The sequence below is a fragment of the Diadema antillarum genome, unplaced genomic scaffold (assembly GCF_040938485.1).
Source record: "Diadema antillarum isolate AM-2024a unplaced genomic scaffold, OU_Dant_1.0 scf00000114, whole genome shotgun sequence".
Classification (NCBI taxonomy): Eukaryota; Metazoa; Echinodermata; class Echinoidea; order Diadematoida; family Diadematidae; genus Diadema; species Diadema antillarum.
The window spans coordinates 2,005,747-2,027,086 of record NW_027271003.1 but is presented as its reverse complement, the minus strand read 5'-3'; the positions used below and the strand labels follow the sequence as shown (position 1 = coordinate 2,027,086).

Sequence of the window (21,340 nt, the reverse complement as noted above, 5' to 3'; positions counted from 1 at the left end):
TATTTTTCGTGTATACTCGTAGAAACAAAGTAGAAACAAAATAAAATCAAAATCAACTCAAACAAAGGCAAGATCTCACATGGGAAGGGTAACAAACAAATTTACACTCGGTAACAAGCAGAGAGCAAACATTTCATTAATACAGTGACGGTTGCCCTAAATCAGCATACTAGTAATAACAAGGTAACAATCGAGTGACAATGATGATAGTGGCTACAGAGAGGAAAATGCATGAACGTAAGAGGATATTAGGTACAGGAAACTTGAATCTTTATGAGCACTTACATCAGTGCAGTGGAATATGGTCTATTGCAGCCATCTTGTCAGATAGAGAATGAATTAAGCCACACAAAAAACCTACCTACAAAATAACCTTAAGTAAAAGAGTACAAATCAACGTAGAAAAGATGATCATTAACTTGTTCAAATACGATTAACAAAAGAAAAGGGTGTTACAGAAACACAAGCGAAATCCGCTTGTAAAATGGAAAGTAGAAGAGGATCGGAGTTAGGAGCTGATGGATCGAGGCATTCGATTATACAAAACTGAGTACAAAACGAAGAGCGAAAGTCCTGCATGAATTGTAAATGGTAAAGGAAGTGACAGCCGAATATTAGACAGGAAAAACGACAGGAAGCAGTGTAGCAGTGTAGCAGTGATGGGAAGTAATAGATATCATTACAGTTATGTTGGCAGTGAGAGCGAGAAAGGCTGCCAATGACAAAAACTGAAGTAATGTAAACTGAAGTTTATGAAAAAAAAAAGAAACAAGAAAGAATCACGAAAAGAGTGGGCCAGTGAGAGAGTAACTAGGTTCTTAAAGAAAAACCCATTTGTGTGTACTTTTCCTCTTTTAAGGTATAGCACATGATGAACACTATAAATCCATGCTGTTTGGGCTGTTATCGAAGTTAGATATGAAAACACAATATTATGTCCCCCTCTAAGCCTAAAGCTGTACTGTCCGCCAAGCTCAAAGAGATATTGATATCCTTTTAGAAATAAACCGACTCATGTCATAAACATGAACTCCCTCAAGTTCCCCGCTATTTATGAGTGCGTCACATGTTGGCGTTCATGTTATGACCTCCTGGCGAAGCTCAATGGAAAAAGAAAGACTGAAGGAAAAATATGTTAGAGCATCTTTAAACGTGGCTGAAGGAAGAACGGGACTTCCGTCAGGAGAACGTCATCGCTGTTGTGAGATATATGTCGTCAAACAGGACTAAAATTTCTGCACGGCTGTAGGGAAAGTGCGATGCTAACAACAAGGCAGGATGTGTCTCGAACCGAATTTTCGCGCCGAAGTCACGCCAACATATTTGACGAGTAATCGTGTTTTTAGTCTCGAGTTTCGTTAGCTCGCGAGGAGCCGTAAACTACGATAAAAGACGGTGTACGGCGCGTGTGTATATAGGTAAATCTTTGAATTTATGCCAGCAAGCGTGGGCATTATTGTTAGCACAGTTCGGTCAACAGGAACACAGACAGAAGAGCACCGCAAAAGTTTGGACATGTTCTCAAGTGAGGCCCCTAAAATGCCGAGATTCGAATTTAAAAAAGGGAGAAAATAGCAAGATCTATATTACGTGCGTCATTCTTGTACAAATTTAATGTAAAGAAGGGCAATGAAAAAGAAAAACTAGAAAGTGGTTTCTATAATCTTTATGTTTGAAGGCAAAATTTTCTAGAGTACATTTATACAGGTTCAGAGCATCTGAGCACCTTACGCGCATGCGCAATTTACTGACTAAATGCGTCGTATGATGGTGATAACAAAAGCGGATGAATCGCTTCCAAAACGATATCAGTGATAGTATGGTATTTGTCTATATAATACATGTCAGCAAGTTTTGGACGGCAACCATCCTGCGGATAAAATATGCCCCAGAAAAAAACATTTCATGACATTACTTCTGATGGGTGTAGGTTCATCACTCGTGGAATGAAACGCCTCGGCTATAATTTTCTCGCAGGGTAATGGACAATTAGGTATATAGCCTAATGTCGGGTAATAGGAGATTTTTTTTTTTTCCTTCTGGTAGCTAAAAATTCTATTATGGTTCATTATCAGCGGGTTGGTTATGGCAATGCAGTATATACATACAGAGGAAAGTTGTTCGAATAATATGAAGTCAGGTAAAACGACCAGGAGCTATATAAGTATCTATCCGCTACAGCTCAATGATTGAAGAACAACAAGAAGCCTACGGAACAGAAAAAGGATACGAAAAACAATGATTATCAGAGCGAACAGAGAGAAAAGAATCGAAATTGTGCTATTGCGAATACTCCCATAACTGAAAAGTAAGAGTTGTGCATGTCCGCGTTTTGTTTGGATGTATGTAATGTTGCGCTTATACCGGCTCAGACAGGGTCGCTTATTTAGTAATGACCAGAGTCAGGAGTGGTAAGTTTGGTTCAGTTTTGAATCAAGTGCTTTTGACACACCGACGTCACGGCGCAATCGGAACGGAAACATTGTAGAGCAATACATCTAACGAACTCTGCGTCTCTGAACGTACTCCCCTTTATGCCATGCATGGATGCTTGAAATAAAAGAAGACAAACTAGAGCGCATATAACCCATATCTCACTCTCTCTCTCTCTCTCTCTCTCTCTCTCTCTCTCTCTCCCTCTCTCTCTCTCTTTCCCAGGGTGTGCAATCATTATCAATATCGGTAAAATTTAACACACAAGATAAAGAAAGAAAATGGCAAACACTGCCTTTCCTGATCTTGTCATTAAGATGTTGATTATAATTATCATCCCAGCGTTGTTCGTATAAACCAATCATGTCACATGCATCTAAGAGACATCCATTATGGGTTTTATAAAAACAACATTCAAAGTGTCTTCAATGATAAGACATTTGGACTGCACGGGTGTATCACTCACTTTACAGAAGAATGCATCGAAACACAAACATAATCTTTCTCTCAGCACTTTACATTTCCATCCGTTCATTTTGATTTTGTATCTTTTTACCTCCTTGCTGTCATGGCTGTTGAAAAGTGGTAAAAAGGGGATCAGGATTCGCAAGGTCACATACAGGTTCATTCATAGTCTCCCTCTTTCTTCTCCGCGTCGTTCTTAAGTGGAAGAACGCTTTGAATATTTCACTTTTGATCAAACCGCGTTGAAGCCGTGAGAGGAAACATATAATGATCGCGTTGGGAAAGATACCGCCTCAGGCCTAGGTGGAGTTAAAGTCTTTTGTCGTCGACAGACATTTGTATCGAAGCAGTGCGTCTTAACCAAGAATATTCTTCGGAGAAAACAGCCAAAATAAAACCCTTCATCCAATAAACGCAGTTTCCATTCCAATTACATGTAAGTAGTTTCCCATTACGGCTTAATCCCAAGACACAGCCAGCGGAACAACAACAAGGAGATGTCTTTGTGTTTTTCTAACGCTGATTGTTCAGACCTGTCCACAAATACATTGACACAGTTATCAGCGCAACAGACGCGCACGCCTGCATTTCGTGCAATTTTCGTTACAATTTGGCAGACGACAATACTTGGCGTCTCTCCCCGCCAAACGACTGCTCGCTTTGCACATTGCATCGTCATCAGGTGCTGGCGACTGAATCGATCAGGTCACGCTGTGTCATTCGAAAAGTAAGATAATATCTCCCCCCCCCCCTCAAAAAAAAAAACAACAAACACACAAAACAAACAAGCAAACAAACAAACAAACAAATAAACATATTTGTGGGATTCAAATCCCATGTTTCTCATGGCTAAGCCTAACCAATGTCTTCTGTACAATGAGTTGTGCTTTACGGCTAAAAAAGAGTACTGCAGCACGAGAAGATTTCTTGTACAAATGTGATTATCTGAGATGAATTGATAACTTTGCGAATAAATGAGATAGGTAACACATATTCATAAGCAGGCCTCGACACTAACGGTGGCCCGGGGCCACCAAAAATGAAAGCCGGGCCACCAAATTTCAAAAAAGGGCAAATTTGGTGGCCCGCCTCGGGCCACCAAATTTTTTTAAAAAGTATGTCAATAAATTCGTAACTTTTTGCGCCGGAAATTAGCAGTTAAATTTGTTTAAAGGATGGATGAAAAGGACTGAATGAGTGCCTGAGAGTGAGTGTTGCAAGTTTGTTGAAGTTTATCTATGAGTAGATAATCATGTCCAACTTCTAATTCTTACTATCATAAAACTTAAATATTTAACTCATTAAAAAAAAGGACTTTTAATGTTTTTTATTGTTTTTTTTCGGGACACCAATTTTTTTTCTCTCGGGCCACCAAAAATTTGAAATTTAGGATTTTGGTGGCCCCATCGGGCCACCAAACAAAAAAGTTAGTGTCGAGCCATGTCATAAGTACATATACATAATCATATATGCATCCTCTTCATTGTTTACCATGATCTTACAGAGGTCCCAGGTATTATAATCATACTTTAGCACTGTCAAACACTCATTTTCGGTTACAGTTCGTTATTCCGACGGTTCGTAAATCCGAAGATAAAGTAAGGTTTGTCAGTCAGAACCTCATTTCATTTTCGAAATCAGAACCTTCGGAGTGACGAATCTTTATTCATTTCCGGATTAAAGAACCCACGACATAACGGACCGTATTTCATTTTTTGGACTGAGGAACCTCCTGAATAACGAACCTTCGAAATAACGTCACAACAACGTCTGGATTCACGGTCCCTATCTTATTTTCGGACCAACGAACATCTAGGTATACGGAATTTGTGTGTTTCGGAATAACGAACATCACCCTCACCCCAATAAGCCAGTACGTAATTCGCTCATGTACACGTTGGTACAAATGACCTATCTTTTTTCTCAGTTGGTTAGGCACTTCACTAGTTTTCAAAGGGGGCATAATGCATAAGTTTGCCCGATGTAACAATTTATGGAATTCGTGTTCAAAGAAAGAATGAACTTGCGTTTAGACCAGGTGACCAGAATTGTCCGTCGTAAGTTGACATTTTAGCAGGCATCCATTTCATCGTTTTGTATCGAATGCAGTACAACCTAATTCTTTTGATAATGCCAAATACTAGACATACTGTCAGGTGGATGTGCTGGCAAGCATCATTTAGATAAGGATCACATGCATAATCATCACATCACAGATGCCTATCTCAGTGAATTAACAAACCAAAATGCCTGTTAGTACAAATGACCTTTTTCTGCTCATGCGGAAAGTGGAATTACGAACTGGTCTATTTTCACACCTTGGCCGAAGGAAGGCATCAAAAATAAAAACATATCGTCTAAAGACGTAACCACTTTGGCAGGACTCAAACTTGGGACATTTTATGTTTGAAAGTCAAAGAGTCCAATCCACTACACCACAGTGCCCCTCTGTATAGATAAACACATTTATTTGACATTTGTCTTTCGAGTTTGGGCATCACAGAATGTCAAATCATCCTTTCTGCAAATTCCATTCAGATGAAAACAATAGATTCTTAAAAGTGATCATCTGTATGGCCTTATAATACATATTATTAAAGGGATAGCACAGTTTCGATTTTCAAGTTGGGGGTTGAGGTTCCCAACTTTTTTGATGATGATGATTTTTTTTTTTTTTGATAATGAGAAACCTCTTATGAAAAATGAAAGGGCATTATAATTCAAAGAGGAATTTAAAGTTTATTTTGATGAAAATTGATTTTAAAATGGCTGAGATATTCAAAACAAAGTGACCCTAAGGTGGGACCAACCTTTTATTAGGATTGCTTTGTTTTACTGTGTCTTTGGATATCTCAGCCATTTCAAAACCGATTTTCATCAAATTAACTTTGAATTCCCGTTAAAATCGTTTGCTTTTTAAGATTCTATAAAGTGGTTTCCGATGTATCTCGCAAGAAGTAAAAAGCTGAATTCTCACCTCAACTGCAAATCAAGCTCTCATGAATACACAAATATTACAATACAGAGAAATAATTATATAATATTGGATGGCCTTGAGATTAATACAAGGAAATATTGGACGAGCTATGCACAAATATTGGACGAGTCGAAGACGAGTCCAATATTTTACTTAGCGAGTCCAATATTTCCTTGTATTAACAGAAAATAGGACATCCAATATTATCATTATTATCCTACAGAGGATTTTAGCAAAGAATGTTTTTACTTAGGCCTACCCTTTCTGTCTCCGAGTGCTGTATGGTCTCCTACTGTACTTGATCTTGACATGATGGGGTATGGTACATGTACACTCTTCAGTGCAAGTTAATCCACTTCAGTCCCTGATAAAACAGTGATCTATGTATCCAAGGTAGCCGTAATGTTACTGTTAGGCCGAGATCTAGCTAATTTAGACCAGAATTAGATGTATTTGTATCCGAGATCTGAGACACAATTCACGTCACATCAATCGTAGATCGTGAAAGATCGAATTTGCTACTGTATGTAGTCCTACTGTATTTAGTAACACGTAACGTACTGTAACATGCATGCAAATGCAAGCGGCGGCCGGCTACATGTATAATATCGCGCGCGGGCTACTTGTATCTAGCAGTAGCGTTGAGCTAATCAATCGTCGCCTGCATGCACACACACACACACACACAAAATGCAACTTGTTTTCATCAAACCTAAATTTAATTTCCTGTTATGAAAGTGATATTTTGAAAAATTGTATGAAAAACAATATCAACTAATTGATATATGAAATTTGTTTGTATACACACAGAATTTTAGAAGAAACGATATTTTAGTTAATTCGTGATTGACCAATCACAGACGTTTTTACTTCATATTTCAGGTCATCTCGTATATATCTCAACCAATCACGGTGCAGTTTATAAAAAACTTTGGGGAATCCCCCACTTGCCGTCCAATATTTTAAATATTGGTCGCCTCGGAAAAAAATATTGGTCGAGTTCAACAAACTTTCTAAGTGGGTCGGAGGTTATGAGGTGCGTCGACAAAATAACGCTTGTATTTGGGCTCTAAAAATCCTCTGTATGGATAATGATATGTTATAATGTATAAACAATTCATACGCTCCGTTTCACGTCTAATGAGATACTCTACTCACCCCAGATGTCAAGGAACATGACTACGCTCTCCACGTGTTGCACGGCTGGATAGTCCCGGATGTCATTACTGGCGCGCAGTACTAGGTCGGGAAGGTGAGCGGCAAGCTCAAGGATATCTCCTGGAGAGTCAAGGGGAGGGGGGGGGGGTTGGAGAAAAAGAAACAATGAGGACAAGGAGAGGGCCATGTACAGTGATAATTATTCCTACAACAGCTTACATCATAGAGCATGACGAAACAGTGCTGTTGCCTATAAGCTTTGCAGCCATTGTGAACACTTATACCACTGAATGCAGAAACAGCGTATACGAGCATGCATTAAAAATCGATTGCCGTGATTGTATGGTAATGAATGAAAAAAAAAAGAGAGTAAAACTTCAATAAGTCTATGATGTTAATTCTCTAAGTTGGGATTGATACTGAGTTAGATATAGAGAATGCACAGGTGACATAATGAACACACACACGGGAAAGGGTGGGAAGGTGGAACATCATTTTAATCATAACTGAAGATTTGTGTATATTTGTATTACGATTTGTGTATGATTCGATTTTCGAGGGTACATTTTCTTTTAGCAAGCCTGTGGCTTTCGCTGAATTGTTGACCTGTTAGACTTTGTAAACATTTTATACTGTATATCCAAACGATTTTTATTACTTAATTAATGTATAAATTGAATTGAACTGAACTGAATTGAATTGAATAAAATTTCATAGAGGTTTGCATTCAATAAGGAGCTGAGACAATATATTGTATAATTATTATATCGTATACACAACTAACTAACGAAATTAAAACAGCAGAGTATAAAGTAGTAACACCAGAGAAACTGTAAAACACACAAGCACACACACAGACACACACACTCACACACAAATACATATATAAATGCTGAAAACCATCGCCGTCACACATTTTTCTTTTTTTTTTGTAGCCACACCTTTAGCCAAAGCTTAAAGAGTGGGTAGATATTTTCACTTCGACTAGTTTTCCCCGGTTCTCTAGGTAATAAACAATTAGAGCAAGAGTCTCATATTGATCGTGAGCAATTCGAAGACAGACCCGTTGATTCACGCTTCCTTAAAAAAGCACGCTCTATATACTTGATGTATTTACCACAAAACATTCAAACTGAATACAAATAATACTTGGTCAGACACCTTTTTTTTTCTGTGTCATCCCGTTCTCTGTTTCTTTTCAAACTAATCAAAAGTCAATATAGACTGCACTTTCCAGGATGTACATTCCTATTTGATTAGCCTTCCACGCCAAATTTGGAGTCATCTCTGACGCACTATGTTGTCACAGAAACAAAAGTTGATTCGTGCGTGTGTGGAGGTGCGTGTGTGTGTGTGTGTGTGTGTGTGTGTGTGTGTGTGTGTGTGTGTGTGTGTGTGTGTGTGTTTTGTGCGTGTGTTTGCTCCTGTGAATAAGCGTGGTGTGGTGGAGGTGGTGGTGTTGGTGTGTGTGTGTGTCTGCATGGATGGATGTTTTAGAGGTTGAAATGGAAGGGAGGACGAAATATCGACATTATTTGTTTCGAATATACAGCAGGAAAAAGTTCTGTATAGCTCCAAAAAGCTGGAAAGGTACATAGATACTTAAAAAAAGGAACAAGAAAAAGAAAAGAGTTATGCCTACAACAAAACCCCATATCACTGCCTTCGATGATCTCATGAGTCGCCAAACAGGGTCGGTTTCCCATTTTCCAATTTGTCTGACAGCAAAAAGACACAGCTCTTCCCGTCTTTTATCAAATTCTGCGACGCTATGGATACGCAAGCATGAAACTTTTCGATTGGCGAAATTCGAATATCACACCAAGCATGTCTGAGGCATTTCTTCACATCACGACATTTTAGAAGAGTAAGAATAATGACGTTATTATCATTATTATTGCTGAAAATATCAGCATGATCGAAATAAACAATATTTTATTGTGCAAACAGCGGCAAATGATTACACAATACAATGATAATGTTTAATGAATATGAAAATGATTATCATCATCATTAGCATAATGTACAATACATGTAGTGAATTGATGATTAAGTTTATCAATAAACGAATTAAAGAAAGAATATAGGAACATGAGTATTTTGTAAGAGCTACTTTATATACCACACTAACACTGTCACGCATTTTCAAGCTCGTGATATATGAGGAATGTGGAAACAATTCGACAGGTGTCTTACAAAGCAGCAAAAGGTTATAAACAATGTCGTTACACCCTTTTATAACAGAATTTGACCTGCACAGGCCTTTATATAGAGACGCCATATTGGATCCCATCTTATCATCGGATACACTAGATGAAAAGCAATAAACAGTGTATTTGTCCATCTGCACACAAGCAGACAAGGCGACGTATACTGGTCTGGTGAAAATAGCAAGACAAATTTTGCCTAAGGCGCTGATAATTGCGTTTTGAACCTTGAAAAAAAAAATGTCGTTAGCAATCATCTTTCTTTCTATCCTTTGAAAAAAATAAATAAAACAAAAGAATGTCTTTGTGAGGCCATAGCATTGTAAGGTAATGAAACCGAAATGAAACCTTCGTCTGTTTACCCGACTCATCTTCGTTTGCTTATTATTTTCAAATGAAAATAAAAAGCGATTTTTTTTTTTTTAAAAATTAGATATCTTTACTCTTTCATGCAAGGAAGGTACGTCCGGAGCTTTTAGAGCACAGTAGAATATACCTTCCATGTAGATTTCGTGTATCAGAATATCTGTTATCATTCATGTTATTACCATCTTCATTGGGTGAATCGCTGTCGGAGAGCTACCATGCCGTTTAGTTATCGGAGCACTCTTCCATGTCTTTCCTATGTATCAACACACAGCCCGAATGACTGTCTGCGAGTACGGTTACTTGTAACACAAACGCAGCAGTCGGGGGTGGGGTATGACACTATATTGTGCATTGGAAGGACATTCAAGAGATCCTTCGCGATCCATAAATCTCTCTGTTCACCTTTTTGAAACCAAATTCGGCATGTATATAGCATCATGTACGTGATAATATAAGAGCGTCAACCTCCTTATTCCCATAGTGATGATGAGAAGACTTTCAAAGGGGCCACAAACACTGTCTTGTGTTGTTTGTCCTTGTATAAGCAAGGTCACTCGGTCATTTCTCTGTTTCTAACGTCACTATTGGACCCTCGATAATAGTATCTGTTGGGAATGAATATGATACACCGATGCGAGTATCAAGACAATGGGACCATCGTCAACCAGCTACGTTGTGGAATGACGCGTGTGGCTGTCTATACGGTCAGCTTCCTCGTGTGCCACGCAGAGACGCGGGCATTATTCAAACCGTGGGAGTTCTTCTCGAATCTCCCGACGGATTTACTTACGTCCTCCTGCCCTCACTTATGTGCGTAAGGGCTCCCGACAGAGACCTCGATACGAACTACTTTATCGCTTCCGCTCTTTCCTTTCATTGAAAAACAAACAAAAACAAAAACAAAAAACTTTTTTTTTCCTTGCGAATGCATCCTTGCGACTGCACGGAAGAATATAGCACTTGCGTTTTCGTATCAGCTATACATGTCCACATATCTTATCTGGTAGTATAATGATCGCGTTAATTCATCCATATTTTTTTTCTTTTAGGGCTCATAGATGACGCAAATGCTAACACATGCTGTAATGTATTATATCCTTAACTCATTCTCTTACTTAACAGGGTAAAATCAATTGGCGGGCGGGAGTGTAACCTGCAGGTGAAATTAACATTTGCCCGTATCTGGACAACAATTGTCTCCTGGATGATTTTTCAGCTTACTATAGATGTAGCCTTCCGGTGAAGATACAACCATGAACTTTCACTCTTCAGAATAATCATCAAAATGGAATACCGTTCAACGATCTCATTACATCACGGACTACCACCGCTTGCCATCACAGTCACTCCTGGTGTATGTATGCTAGTTTACGTGGCTAGTGGCTCTAATTCATTCCCTCTGAAGTTGTCATGTCGGTTGTCATGTCAAGATGTGAGTGTATAGGGGGTATTAACCGTCCGAGTGGGATAGTTCACGGGGATAGTTGTCATAGGGGGAGTCGTCCTGTAGAAGATGTCGTCCCATAGACAAAGCGGGGTATTCGGTGTTATCCTTGAACATAGAAGAAGTATAGCACACGCTGCAGGTCTAGCAAGATCGTCATGAAGATTACTATAGTATACGTGAGATGGTAATATCGTCTCACGCATAATCTTCATTGTAACGACACCCTGGGGTAACCATCTTGTGCTGAGATACTATCTTCACACAAGGTGGCTATATCAGGGCGTCGTCACAGTGAGGTTGTTGCGTGCATCAAAGTGAGCAGTCACCTCTTGTGCGCTGTCCCATTTAAAGCTACGATCACAAATGTTCGTACGAACGATGCGTTCGTACGAATTCAGGAGTACGTATAGAAGTTCGTAAAAATTCATAGGAACGCCGTTTAAAGGCATAATTTACCATTTGCACATGAAACAAAAACCCAGCTTTAGTGCTTTAAAATAGTTCTAAAATGTGAGTATAGGGATAAACACAACCACTGTAAAAATCCTAATAATCGATGTTAAGTATTGTTAAATACACAAAATGTGAACAATACTTAATAAAGATGTTTTCAGACTAAACCGTCTACAGTTATGGTTTATTGAGAAAAATACTGATATCTCCTTACATTCTAGGCTTTATTGCGAAAATTTTATATGGTAGGATGTGTTGTGATACAACAGACCTAAATATATGCATCAAATGTGATATCTTGAAATTTTTTTTAAATCACTGCTCCCACAGGTAAACAGGACCTTTAATTCGCAAGAACAACTTAAGACCTTCTTGAGAAACGAAGTGATTTTCAGTTATACAATGGCCTTAGAAATCGTACATTTTTCGCAAGAATGCCTTGAGTTCTCATTTCGTTATACTTACGGCCATCCGTACAGTTGTTGCAAGATAGTCTTACGTGCAGCTCGCGGCATTCTCAAGTCATTCGTAAGAAGATCTTTTGAATTTTTGCATGTTTTGTCCGGTTGCAAAAATACGCTGCCGTGTACTATCGACAATTATACGACTATTGATTGTCCCGTATTTCTTTGACAGGAGATGCTTCATCGTCAAACACATGAACAGAATGATGATTAGGACTTCGCGGGTTTGGCTTCATACTCCCTAATAACCAACACTTGCACAAACTGTGTATGTATTCCCTACGAGCAGCTAACGAAAGTCTTGTCAAGGCCGTGAGTCGCTCGCATGAACGCCATACGAATCTCCGTTCGTAAGGCTTTCTTACGAACGCCGTAAGAGCCTTCTGTGAACAACAGCTGCGAATTTACGAACGGTTTAAAAAATGGTTTATATACGAATGCTGGTTTCGTAGGGCCTCCCTTGATAAAAAGATCTTGCTAAATCAAATGGTCTAAAATCGTTCTTACGGCGTTCCTAGCAGTTCGTCAAGGCATTTGTGACCGAGCCTCTAGCTATAAAGGCGGCATGCATGAGAGCAATGCAAACGGCAAGTGTCGAAATCAAAGGAAACTAAAACTCAAATTAATGTGGATTGAGTGAAAGCATCAATATTAGTAGAACATATCACTGAAAGTCTGAGGAAAATCAGGCTATCGATTCAAAATGTTTGAATTATTTTTAAAGTTTCGGCGCCGTCATGGCTGGATAAGAAGACTCTACAGTTCATGACGTCATTAAGAACAAACAATATAAAAAATGAAATAATAACAGCAGAGAGAATTCCACAACATCTCATTTTCATGAAAAGCGCACATTCAATCCACTTGCTACTGATATAATTTATGTTCAGGGTAATATTATTATTATCCCTGGTTTCTGACAGAGGTAAGGAAAGTGCTCTTTCATGATGCTAGTCGGTATACATGGTATATCCTAGGTCGATAGACTGAAAAAGAGAACCCACCATTATTGGTATGGGATCATCACGATTGAGTCTTTGGAAATCTTGATAATTTTCTGACTTGCCCCTGCCTCACGTCCGGTCGCTGGCGGTATGTTCCTCTATTCTACAATATTCCCTCCATTTCTCACTCCCCTCCCCCCCCCCTTATTTCTGTATAAGCTTTCTTTCACGAGCTTCGTGAAGTTGCTAATGCAAATCAAGGCTTTACCAAAGAAGAAAGAAAAGGAAAGAGAGAGAAAAGAAAGAAAGAGAGGAGAGAGAGGGAAGAGGGATTGATCAAAGGAAAGGAGAATAACGTAGAAGGCAAAGGGTGGGGAGGAACTATGTCATGATTAAGCAAAAACATTAAAACCTGGATATCAAGACACGAAATCCCTTCAAACGTTACAGGAACCCAATCAGGGGAAACAAATAAAAATCACAATTTGTGTAAGCCTTCGATTTTTTGTTTTGTGTTTTCACCCTTAAGCTTGATGCGATCTGACCCAAAACAGCGCTCACTCTCATATCACGCGCTTCCCCGACGGCTTTGGGCAAATACTGGACGGAAAATAATTTTGGGGAAAAAGAGAGCAAGAAACCTATCGAGACGGGAATCCGAGACTACAATCGATGCACAGTCGGGGACGAAAGCTGGGACTGGGGCACTTTAGATGATTAGAATGTAAACAATTTTAAAAAAGAAGGAGAAGAAGAAGAAAGAAAGAAAGAAAAAAAAAGGAAACTCGCGCAGACCATCAGCCAAGTTCTCGTACTATCAAACAAATCTTCGTAAGATATTTTCCACTTTAGTAGAAGCAGGTAAAAAGAAATTGGAAAATACTGATGACGTGTCACTTTTAAAACAAAAAGGTGAAAAACTATGAGGGGAAGATCCTCCATTCTCTCTTTCTGTCTCAGTGTTTGTATTACACTTTCTACTCATCTGTACACCCCATCGTTCTCAGAGGTGTTTACAATCGATTAAATTACCCCCCTGGTATCACCGATATCTGTCTTCATGACGTTCAACGAGTGATTGCAACCTCCTCCCTCTCCTCCTCCTCCTCCTTTTCTTCTTCTTCCTCCTCCTCCTCCTCCTCCTCCTCCTCCTCCTCCTCATCATCATCATCATCATTGTCATCATCATCAACTTGGAATCCCACTTGAGATTCACACAGTGATAAATGGAATAGAGAAGGAATTCTTAAAGGGACAAAGGAAAAATCTAACATTGAGGGGTGGGGATCGTGACATACGTTTTTGTTTAACATTTTCACGGCGTTTTCACCGCTCCTTATTCATTGGCATTACCATGAGCAATGATGTACTCCCTCCTTGCCACAAGCAACAAAACATGCGAAAGATGTATAACGGGCGTGAGTTTGTTTTGATGTTGTTGTTGTTGTTGGGGTGTTTTTTTTATAAGTCTAATTCAATCTCATGAGGAGAATTGACTCAGTGGATGACGCACGTGACTGTCACATGTATATGCCAGGGTATCTGGTGCGGGTTGCCCAAGGGATAGGCGAGAACTCGTCGCACGGGTGTGCGACACCAGCCTCCAAATCTTCTCGTTCCATAAGGATTAAGGTCTCCTACAACCTGTTTGTCAAAGTTCATGATTAAATTCCAAACCCCGAAAGGGGTATCTCTTGTATTATAGCTCCCTGCAGAATTTTGTGTGAGGGAAGAACATCCTTTGAAAAAAAAAAAGCACACACACACACACACACACACACACACACACACATACAAAACAACAACAACTGAAGCGACATCGACTCTCAAATTCACTCATAATGACAATCTTCCTTCTAGGACGAACTGCTTCGAGTGAATGCAATCTATCATTCGGTGTTTTTCAAAATGCTCTATGTCATTTCTGGGGGGAAGCACGTTTCAAAGTTTGGATTAAGAGCGAGAAGGATGAGAAGGAGAGATGGTCTATAATGGATGAGTGAGGACTGAAGCGAGGGAGAGAACAAACTGTGCGCAAGTCAAGAGCATTATTATGATGCAGTGGAAAGTATAAGGACGGGTCTCTTTTTATCTGCGGGTAATGCCTTAGCGAGAAAATCTCTCCCCCTCTCCCTGTTGATATTTTCGTTTTTTTTTTAAAACTTGTACACTGACGTATCTCTCTCTCTCTCTCTCCTTTCCCCTTCCTCTATCTCTCTATGGTCTACCCCCCCCCCCCCCTCTCCATCTAGGTCCCTGTGTCAGTGAATAATGTGGGCATATGCTAGGAGAGGAGAGTAAGTGGGGGGGGGGAGGGATGGTGACTTCGGCTGTGATTTCGATCTTGATTTTAAAGATATCAGCGCTTCTTTCGCCGCTGGCTTCGCCGCTGAGCAAGGATTAAAGTTTAAAAGCCCTGATCTGTTTAGCTGTCTCAATAAACTGCCATTCGGCTCCTCTTTCATGTACGGTACAGAGAGAGAGAAAAAAATATCCCTTAGCAATATAGGAAGAATTGATGGTAAATAGGCTAATCGCATAAAATATTATATAGAACTGATTATCTTTCTGCTGTATGCAGGTAATATCCAATGTGGTTTATGGACATCGGAACAACCTCAGGAAAACATGATAGTTTCTTAAAAGAAGATCGTAAAAGATTTGTTTGCAGTTCTTGAGATATTATATTTGTAGAGAAGAACGGGGCTGTTTAAGAGATTTCCCCCCGAAGTAGGTTGCCTTATATTTGATGCCCGTTCAGAAGCCCTTTGTTATCTCCTGTACCTGCATCTTTTTTATACGATCGACACCATGCGATTATAACTTATAGTCAGTTATGACCCATATATCCTTTAAAACGATACAATAACTACAGTTATGGAAAAGAAAGTATTTTTTATGACAATACGCAGAAAGCTGTCATATACACTATATATGTTTTACATCAAAGATTTGGTGTCGCATATCCCTGCAAATTACGAATTATTTCATGAATTTACGAGAAAAACAAACCCGTCTACAAAGAAGTGTAAATTTGAAGCGTTTTAACGTATGTTTTTTTATGCTTTTTTTAAACATTTCATTTGTATTTGGGCATTTAATCAAGCGGCATTAATGAGCGTATGATAACAATATCAATTTTGTGAATCTGTTACATTGTTTGTTTGTATGAATTACATATTTCTTGCATGAAATTTCGTTAAAAAAGTACACACACTTACAAAACAACATCAAGAACTGTTAAGACTGAAGTGTCATAATAATTCAAGGAGCAGATTTCTTTTTTCTTTTTTTTTCTTTTTTGTAGAGCAACAGGTCATCCAAGATGTACTTGAAGTGTATGCTTGCTTTGCTTCTGGATATAGCGATTTGCTTCCGTCATAGTCTCTTTACACCCATTTTCATAACTTGAATTCGTTACGAACTTGCCAGTGCATATGCTGGAAAATAGTGTCAGCTTTTCCTTTTCACCTACAAGTTCTCATTCTTTTTCTTTCACTTCTTTTGCTCGTTGTGCCTTGCTATTTTAGCTTTTAGACATATCCTTAGTACTTATTTTGAGTCCCAACTCCATTGTGAGAGGTATTCATATCATTATATGTTCCCTGGAACCCGGCAGTTACAAGTTTTGCTTTTAGGGTTCCTTTGTAATTATTTCACATCTGGTTGAAACTAGTCTTTTATGTATATCTCGTGTACAGACACACTTTCTAAACTTATTAATCCACTGCGTATTTTGATTTTTGTATACTGTTTTGTTGTTATTGTTGTTCAATACCTCAATGTAAAGTGAAATATGAAAATTGATGAGCTGGAAATGTCCACTTGAAATCTCGAGTATAAGACCGGTGCAGTTTCAGTAATCAAATCAAATCAACTCTGTATAGATGGCAGTACATATCATGCAAGGCAGACAGCTTGTGAAAAGAGTCAAATGTGTATCAGCGAGTTACTGGCTCTTCCAATTTGGAAGATATCGACGCGGTATTGAATGCAATGACAAATGAGAAGCACTTCCAATAGATCGAGTGTGTATTATTGAGAGCACAGCCGGGTGTGCTGATATATCTTCGTATACACTCCGGGCCGCTGAGCAAACCTTGAGTGACTTACGTCTGACTGGTATACTCTCATGGGAGACTATGTATGTATGTATGTATGTATGTATGTATGTATGTATGTATGTATGTATGTATGTATGTATGTGGCTGTGTATGTTTATTTTCTTCATTGTATATACCTCCCCCCTCTTGCTTTATGTATATGCGAACAACGAGAGGGTGAAGGGGAGCTTCTCCGCTTAAATGCTTGCCATGTGTATGTATGTTTATATCTTCATTATTATCTACCTCTCTTTTTACGAAGGTGATGTCTGTGTGTGCAGACAACGCGAGAGCAATAATAGAGAGCAAGATTTTCTCTGCTTCCTTTTCTATTTATAAGATAATTAATTACCGTTATTTCTTCATATATGTACCCCCCTCCATCTCTCCTCTCCTCCCCCCCCCCCCTCTCTCTCTTAGGGGTACATGTGTTCCGATAGTGATGGAGAAAGAAAATATCTGCTGTGAGTATCGACAGTAAAATGATTATCATAGAAACATAATCAGTTCAGCTGAATTTATATCAAATCGATGATCTGACTGCTTTTGGTTCATTCATTGTGCTTCTCAGTTTATTACTGCAAGGTGAATGTTGTGTGTATATCTTGTCGCGCCTTGCCATCTCGTAAGATTGACGTCAGAGGCCAACCTTAAGCAAACGCCTGCCTATCCACACAATTGGAATGTGATGCTGTGACGTGGGGAAAACATGCCTCGTTTTCACGAATGACTGGCGCTGCCATTTGAAACCTCACTTTCACTTGTGTTTTGAGGACCATGCCGATATTTGTGCGAAATGAAATAGAATGAAAATGACCAGACGCCAACTTTGAATTATCTTTCTTTCCAACATCAATGGTATCCTCCTATATACTCAGTCATGTCAACTTTCTCTCGATGCCAAGAAATCTTAGAAACAGAATAATTTGACTTTTTTTCATCTACTCACATCAGTTATGAACGTCTTCTGTATAATGACGATGATAATGACATCAATAATAATGATAATAATAACAATAACGATATCATTATCAACGATGTTATTCTTATTGTTATTTTAATTATTATTATCATTATTATTATTTGTATTGGTATTATTATCATTATTATTATTATTATCATCATCATCATCACCATCATCATCAACATTATTGGGATTATCATTATGATGTTTGCAGTGATAACCAGGAACGACAATACGCATTATGTTGTAATGTTAGCCTATACAGAGCCCATTAACGACTAAAGTGATATCAGTGTAGCGAATGCTTGCATCAATATGCAAAGCAGAAACTAGCAAAGACCTCGTCAAATTTTGATGTGTAATATTATGGTCTGAGAATATTGTAGAATGAGAAAAAAAAAAAAACCTCAATAAACACCCTCATCTAGAAAAGAGTACAGCTCTTCTCTTGAACAGCTGACGACTGCTTTAGTATCAGGAGACACAGTGTGCAGAGGATGTGTCTATAAATAGATGGAACGTGCTTAGGACTATAGACGACAGGGCCAGCTCAGATCTCTATCTGGGGTGATGCATGCGACTTTGAGCACACGGAGGAAGTGGACAGGGGCGTAAAAAGGGGAGGGGACGTTAAAGGGGAGGGGCGTTAAAGGCAATGCACTCTACGCGTAAGATTTTAAACATTTATTTTTATTGAACAATACGCATTTGAGTGGTTATGACGTAAAATTTGTACGAATTCGCAATAATTTTTCAAATAACGTTATTACAGTATACCAGTTGCCCTTTCCGCGGTTGTGCAACATGTTCACATCATTCCTAGATCGCATTCGTAGTGGCTTACGTACTATGGATGCTAATGTCGCCCTTTGGCGAAACTTTACGACTGATGCTATATGCAAACACAATGCACGTGGAATGTAGATGTTAAAAGGTAGATTTTGTGTCCCTAAGTTTGGACTCTCGTATAGGGGTCGGGGATGGGCAGGGTCGCGGGGTGAAATTTGCTCCTTGAAGCTTAACCATCTGAAGATGATTCGATAGAAACCACGCGAATGCACGAAAGGACGCCCGCGGTCACCCGGGTGATCTGACGACCAGTCTGTAAAGGGACAAAGGAACTTCAAAAGGACCATTTATGTCACATCTAATTTGCCACTTCATGCTCAATACACCACACAGACTGGACAGACATGGGTCATTAAATACCAAAAGGCTAGCTGGACGACGCCATGGGACACTGCACGCAAAAAGTTATGAATGGAAATAAAATCTATAAAATTTCTCACAGCGAAATGATCGGGCAACTTCGCATTCCTTGATGATGATGATAATTGGTATTATGGTTTTCTTCATCGAGGGTAGCCTCATGCTTCAGTGTTGCCACTACTCCATGAGAGGGCCGGGCCTGCCATTATTATTACACTAGCGTTCCCAGGTCCCCAATTATACGCCTGGGTCGAGAGGGACATCGTGGATTAAAACATCTTGTCCAAGGACTTAGGCGCTTGACCTAATTCGAGCTCGGGATCTCCGATTGAAAGTCAAGAGTCTTGTCCACTATATGCCACTGTGCCGCCACCTGCCTATGACATAATACAGCTGTGATTGATTGCAAGTGATAATGTTTGGGTATACTTTTGGTGGAAACATGAAAAATTCGCGAAAAGATCAGCTACAGTGGGCAAACGAAGAAATTCTTTGTTGTTGTTGTTGTTGTTGTTGTTATTGTTGTTGTAAAGGTCGGTGTCGTATATGGATGGATCTTGTTTACCAAAACTTACAAATTGACAAGCAACAATCAGGTCATAACAACGAGTCCTCATAATTTCTTTGGGGATTTTCTAAATTACTCTATACAGTGTAGTGATAGAAGCATGATATATTGTAAGAATTACCTTTTCAAGGGAGACAGGAGCGAGGCCCTTCTCCTTAAACCCCTATAACCCCTTCCCCGTCTCACCAAGACATGGGCGGACACGCCACGAGCATGTCATGCATTTATGCGTGCAAGGATTCATGTGCTAGCACTACACAGTGTGTGTGTGTGTGTGTGTGTGTGTGTGTGTGTGTGTGTGTGTGTGTGTGTGTGTGTGTATGTTTAACATGCTCAGGTTTTCCCCACATGAGAAAGAGAGAGAGAGAGAGGGAAAGGCCTCCCTGCAGACCAGAAGAGAAGAAAAAAGAAAGAAAAAAAAAGAAAAAAGAACCCTCGAGAGTTTGTTCTACGTGATCGATGGCAGGCAACTGTTCGGCATCGTTAATAACATTTGGATTCCACGTGTTTAGGTGCTGCATAATTCATTCTTTCCTAAATCAATAAGCGGGGCATTAGGTTAGCTCCGTTAAACAATGATCTTCGAGGTTCACGGAAACGCTGGCGTGGGTGATAATCATACCATTCCAACGCGCCAGCGGCACAGTTTTGACCAAAAAAAAAAAGAATGATAATAATGTTCACAGGTGTAAAGCGTAAGCAAACATGAAGTAACTTAAATTTCTTGGGGAAATGTTTTTCTCCATGTTGGGTTTTCTTCACTTTTTTATTATCATAACTTCATTTAAATTCAATAAATATCTTTCTAAATACTTGAGGTCTGTTTATGTTTCAGCCACAGACAATACAATCTTCTTCTGACGTCTGTCCATCGACACAAAGCGGCAATGTAATCAGGGCCGTATGGCCAAGGTGTTAAAAATAGACAGTTGCTAACTGTGAGACAGCGGCGTCGTTTTACGGTGCCCGGAAGGGTGGGTGAAATAATTGGATCTACCCATCTCGGTATATGGGTGTCTTGGGGAGGCGAAGGGATAGGGATCGGGGGATGGTGGCGGTGGTGGTGGTGGTGTTTGTGATGGTGGTGTTAAGGGGCAGGGTGTAACGTCTTTGCTTTAAATATATTTTTACAATGTATTTCTATACTTGTATATACACATATATATACAACATGTGTGTGTGTTCACATATACATATGTTATTGATATGTATGTATATATACAGATAGATAGATAGAGAGAGAGAGAGAGAGAGAGAGAGAGAGAGAGAGAGAGAGAGAGGGGAGGGAGAGAGAGAGAGAGAGAGAGAGAGGGGGGAGAGATGGAGAGAGAGAGAGAGGTAGTCGTGACGAAGGAAGAGCTAGCGGACGTTGCAGTAGTTCACTTATTGCCTTTAATGATGCCAAACTTTCGACTCTTTCACAGGCCTTGTGTACCTGTGTTTTATCAAGACATGACTCGCACCATATTCAAATCTCCGCCAGAATCAAAACAAACTACAATAACAACGGACCCAACACACCTTAACAGTTTCATTCTTGATTGAATTCTAAATTTCAGCCTGCAGTTGACATTCAACG

The 21,340-nt window shown here is 39.4% G+C and overlaps 1 protein-coding gene across 1 annotated transcript in view; it reads right to left on the bottom strand.

The window, feature by feature from the left end:
• Positions 1 to 21,340, bottom strand: part of LOC139719726 (adenylate cyclase type 10-like) — an 86,428-nt gene that overhangs the window by 39,975 nt on the left and 25,113 nt on the right. Inside the window, exon 2 of the mRNA XM_071631118.1 lies at positions 7,034 to 7,153. Within this exon, the coding sequence (XP_071487219.1) occupies positions 7,034 to 7,153 (120 nt within the window). The remainder of the gene's footprint in view (positions 1 to 7,033; positions 7,154 to 21,340) is intronic.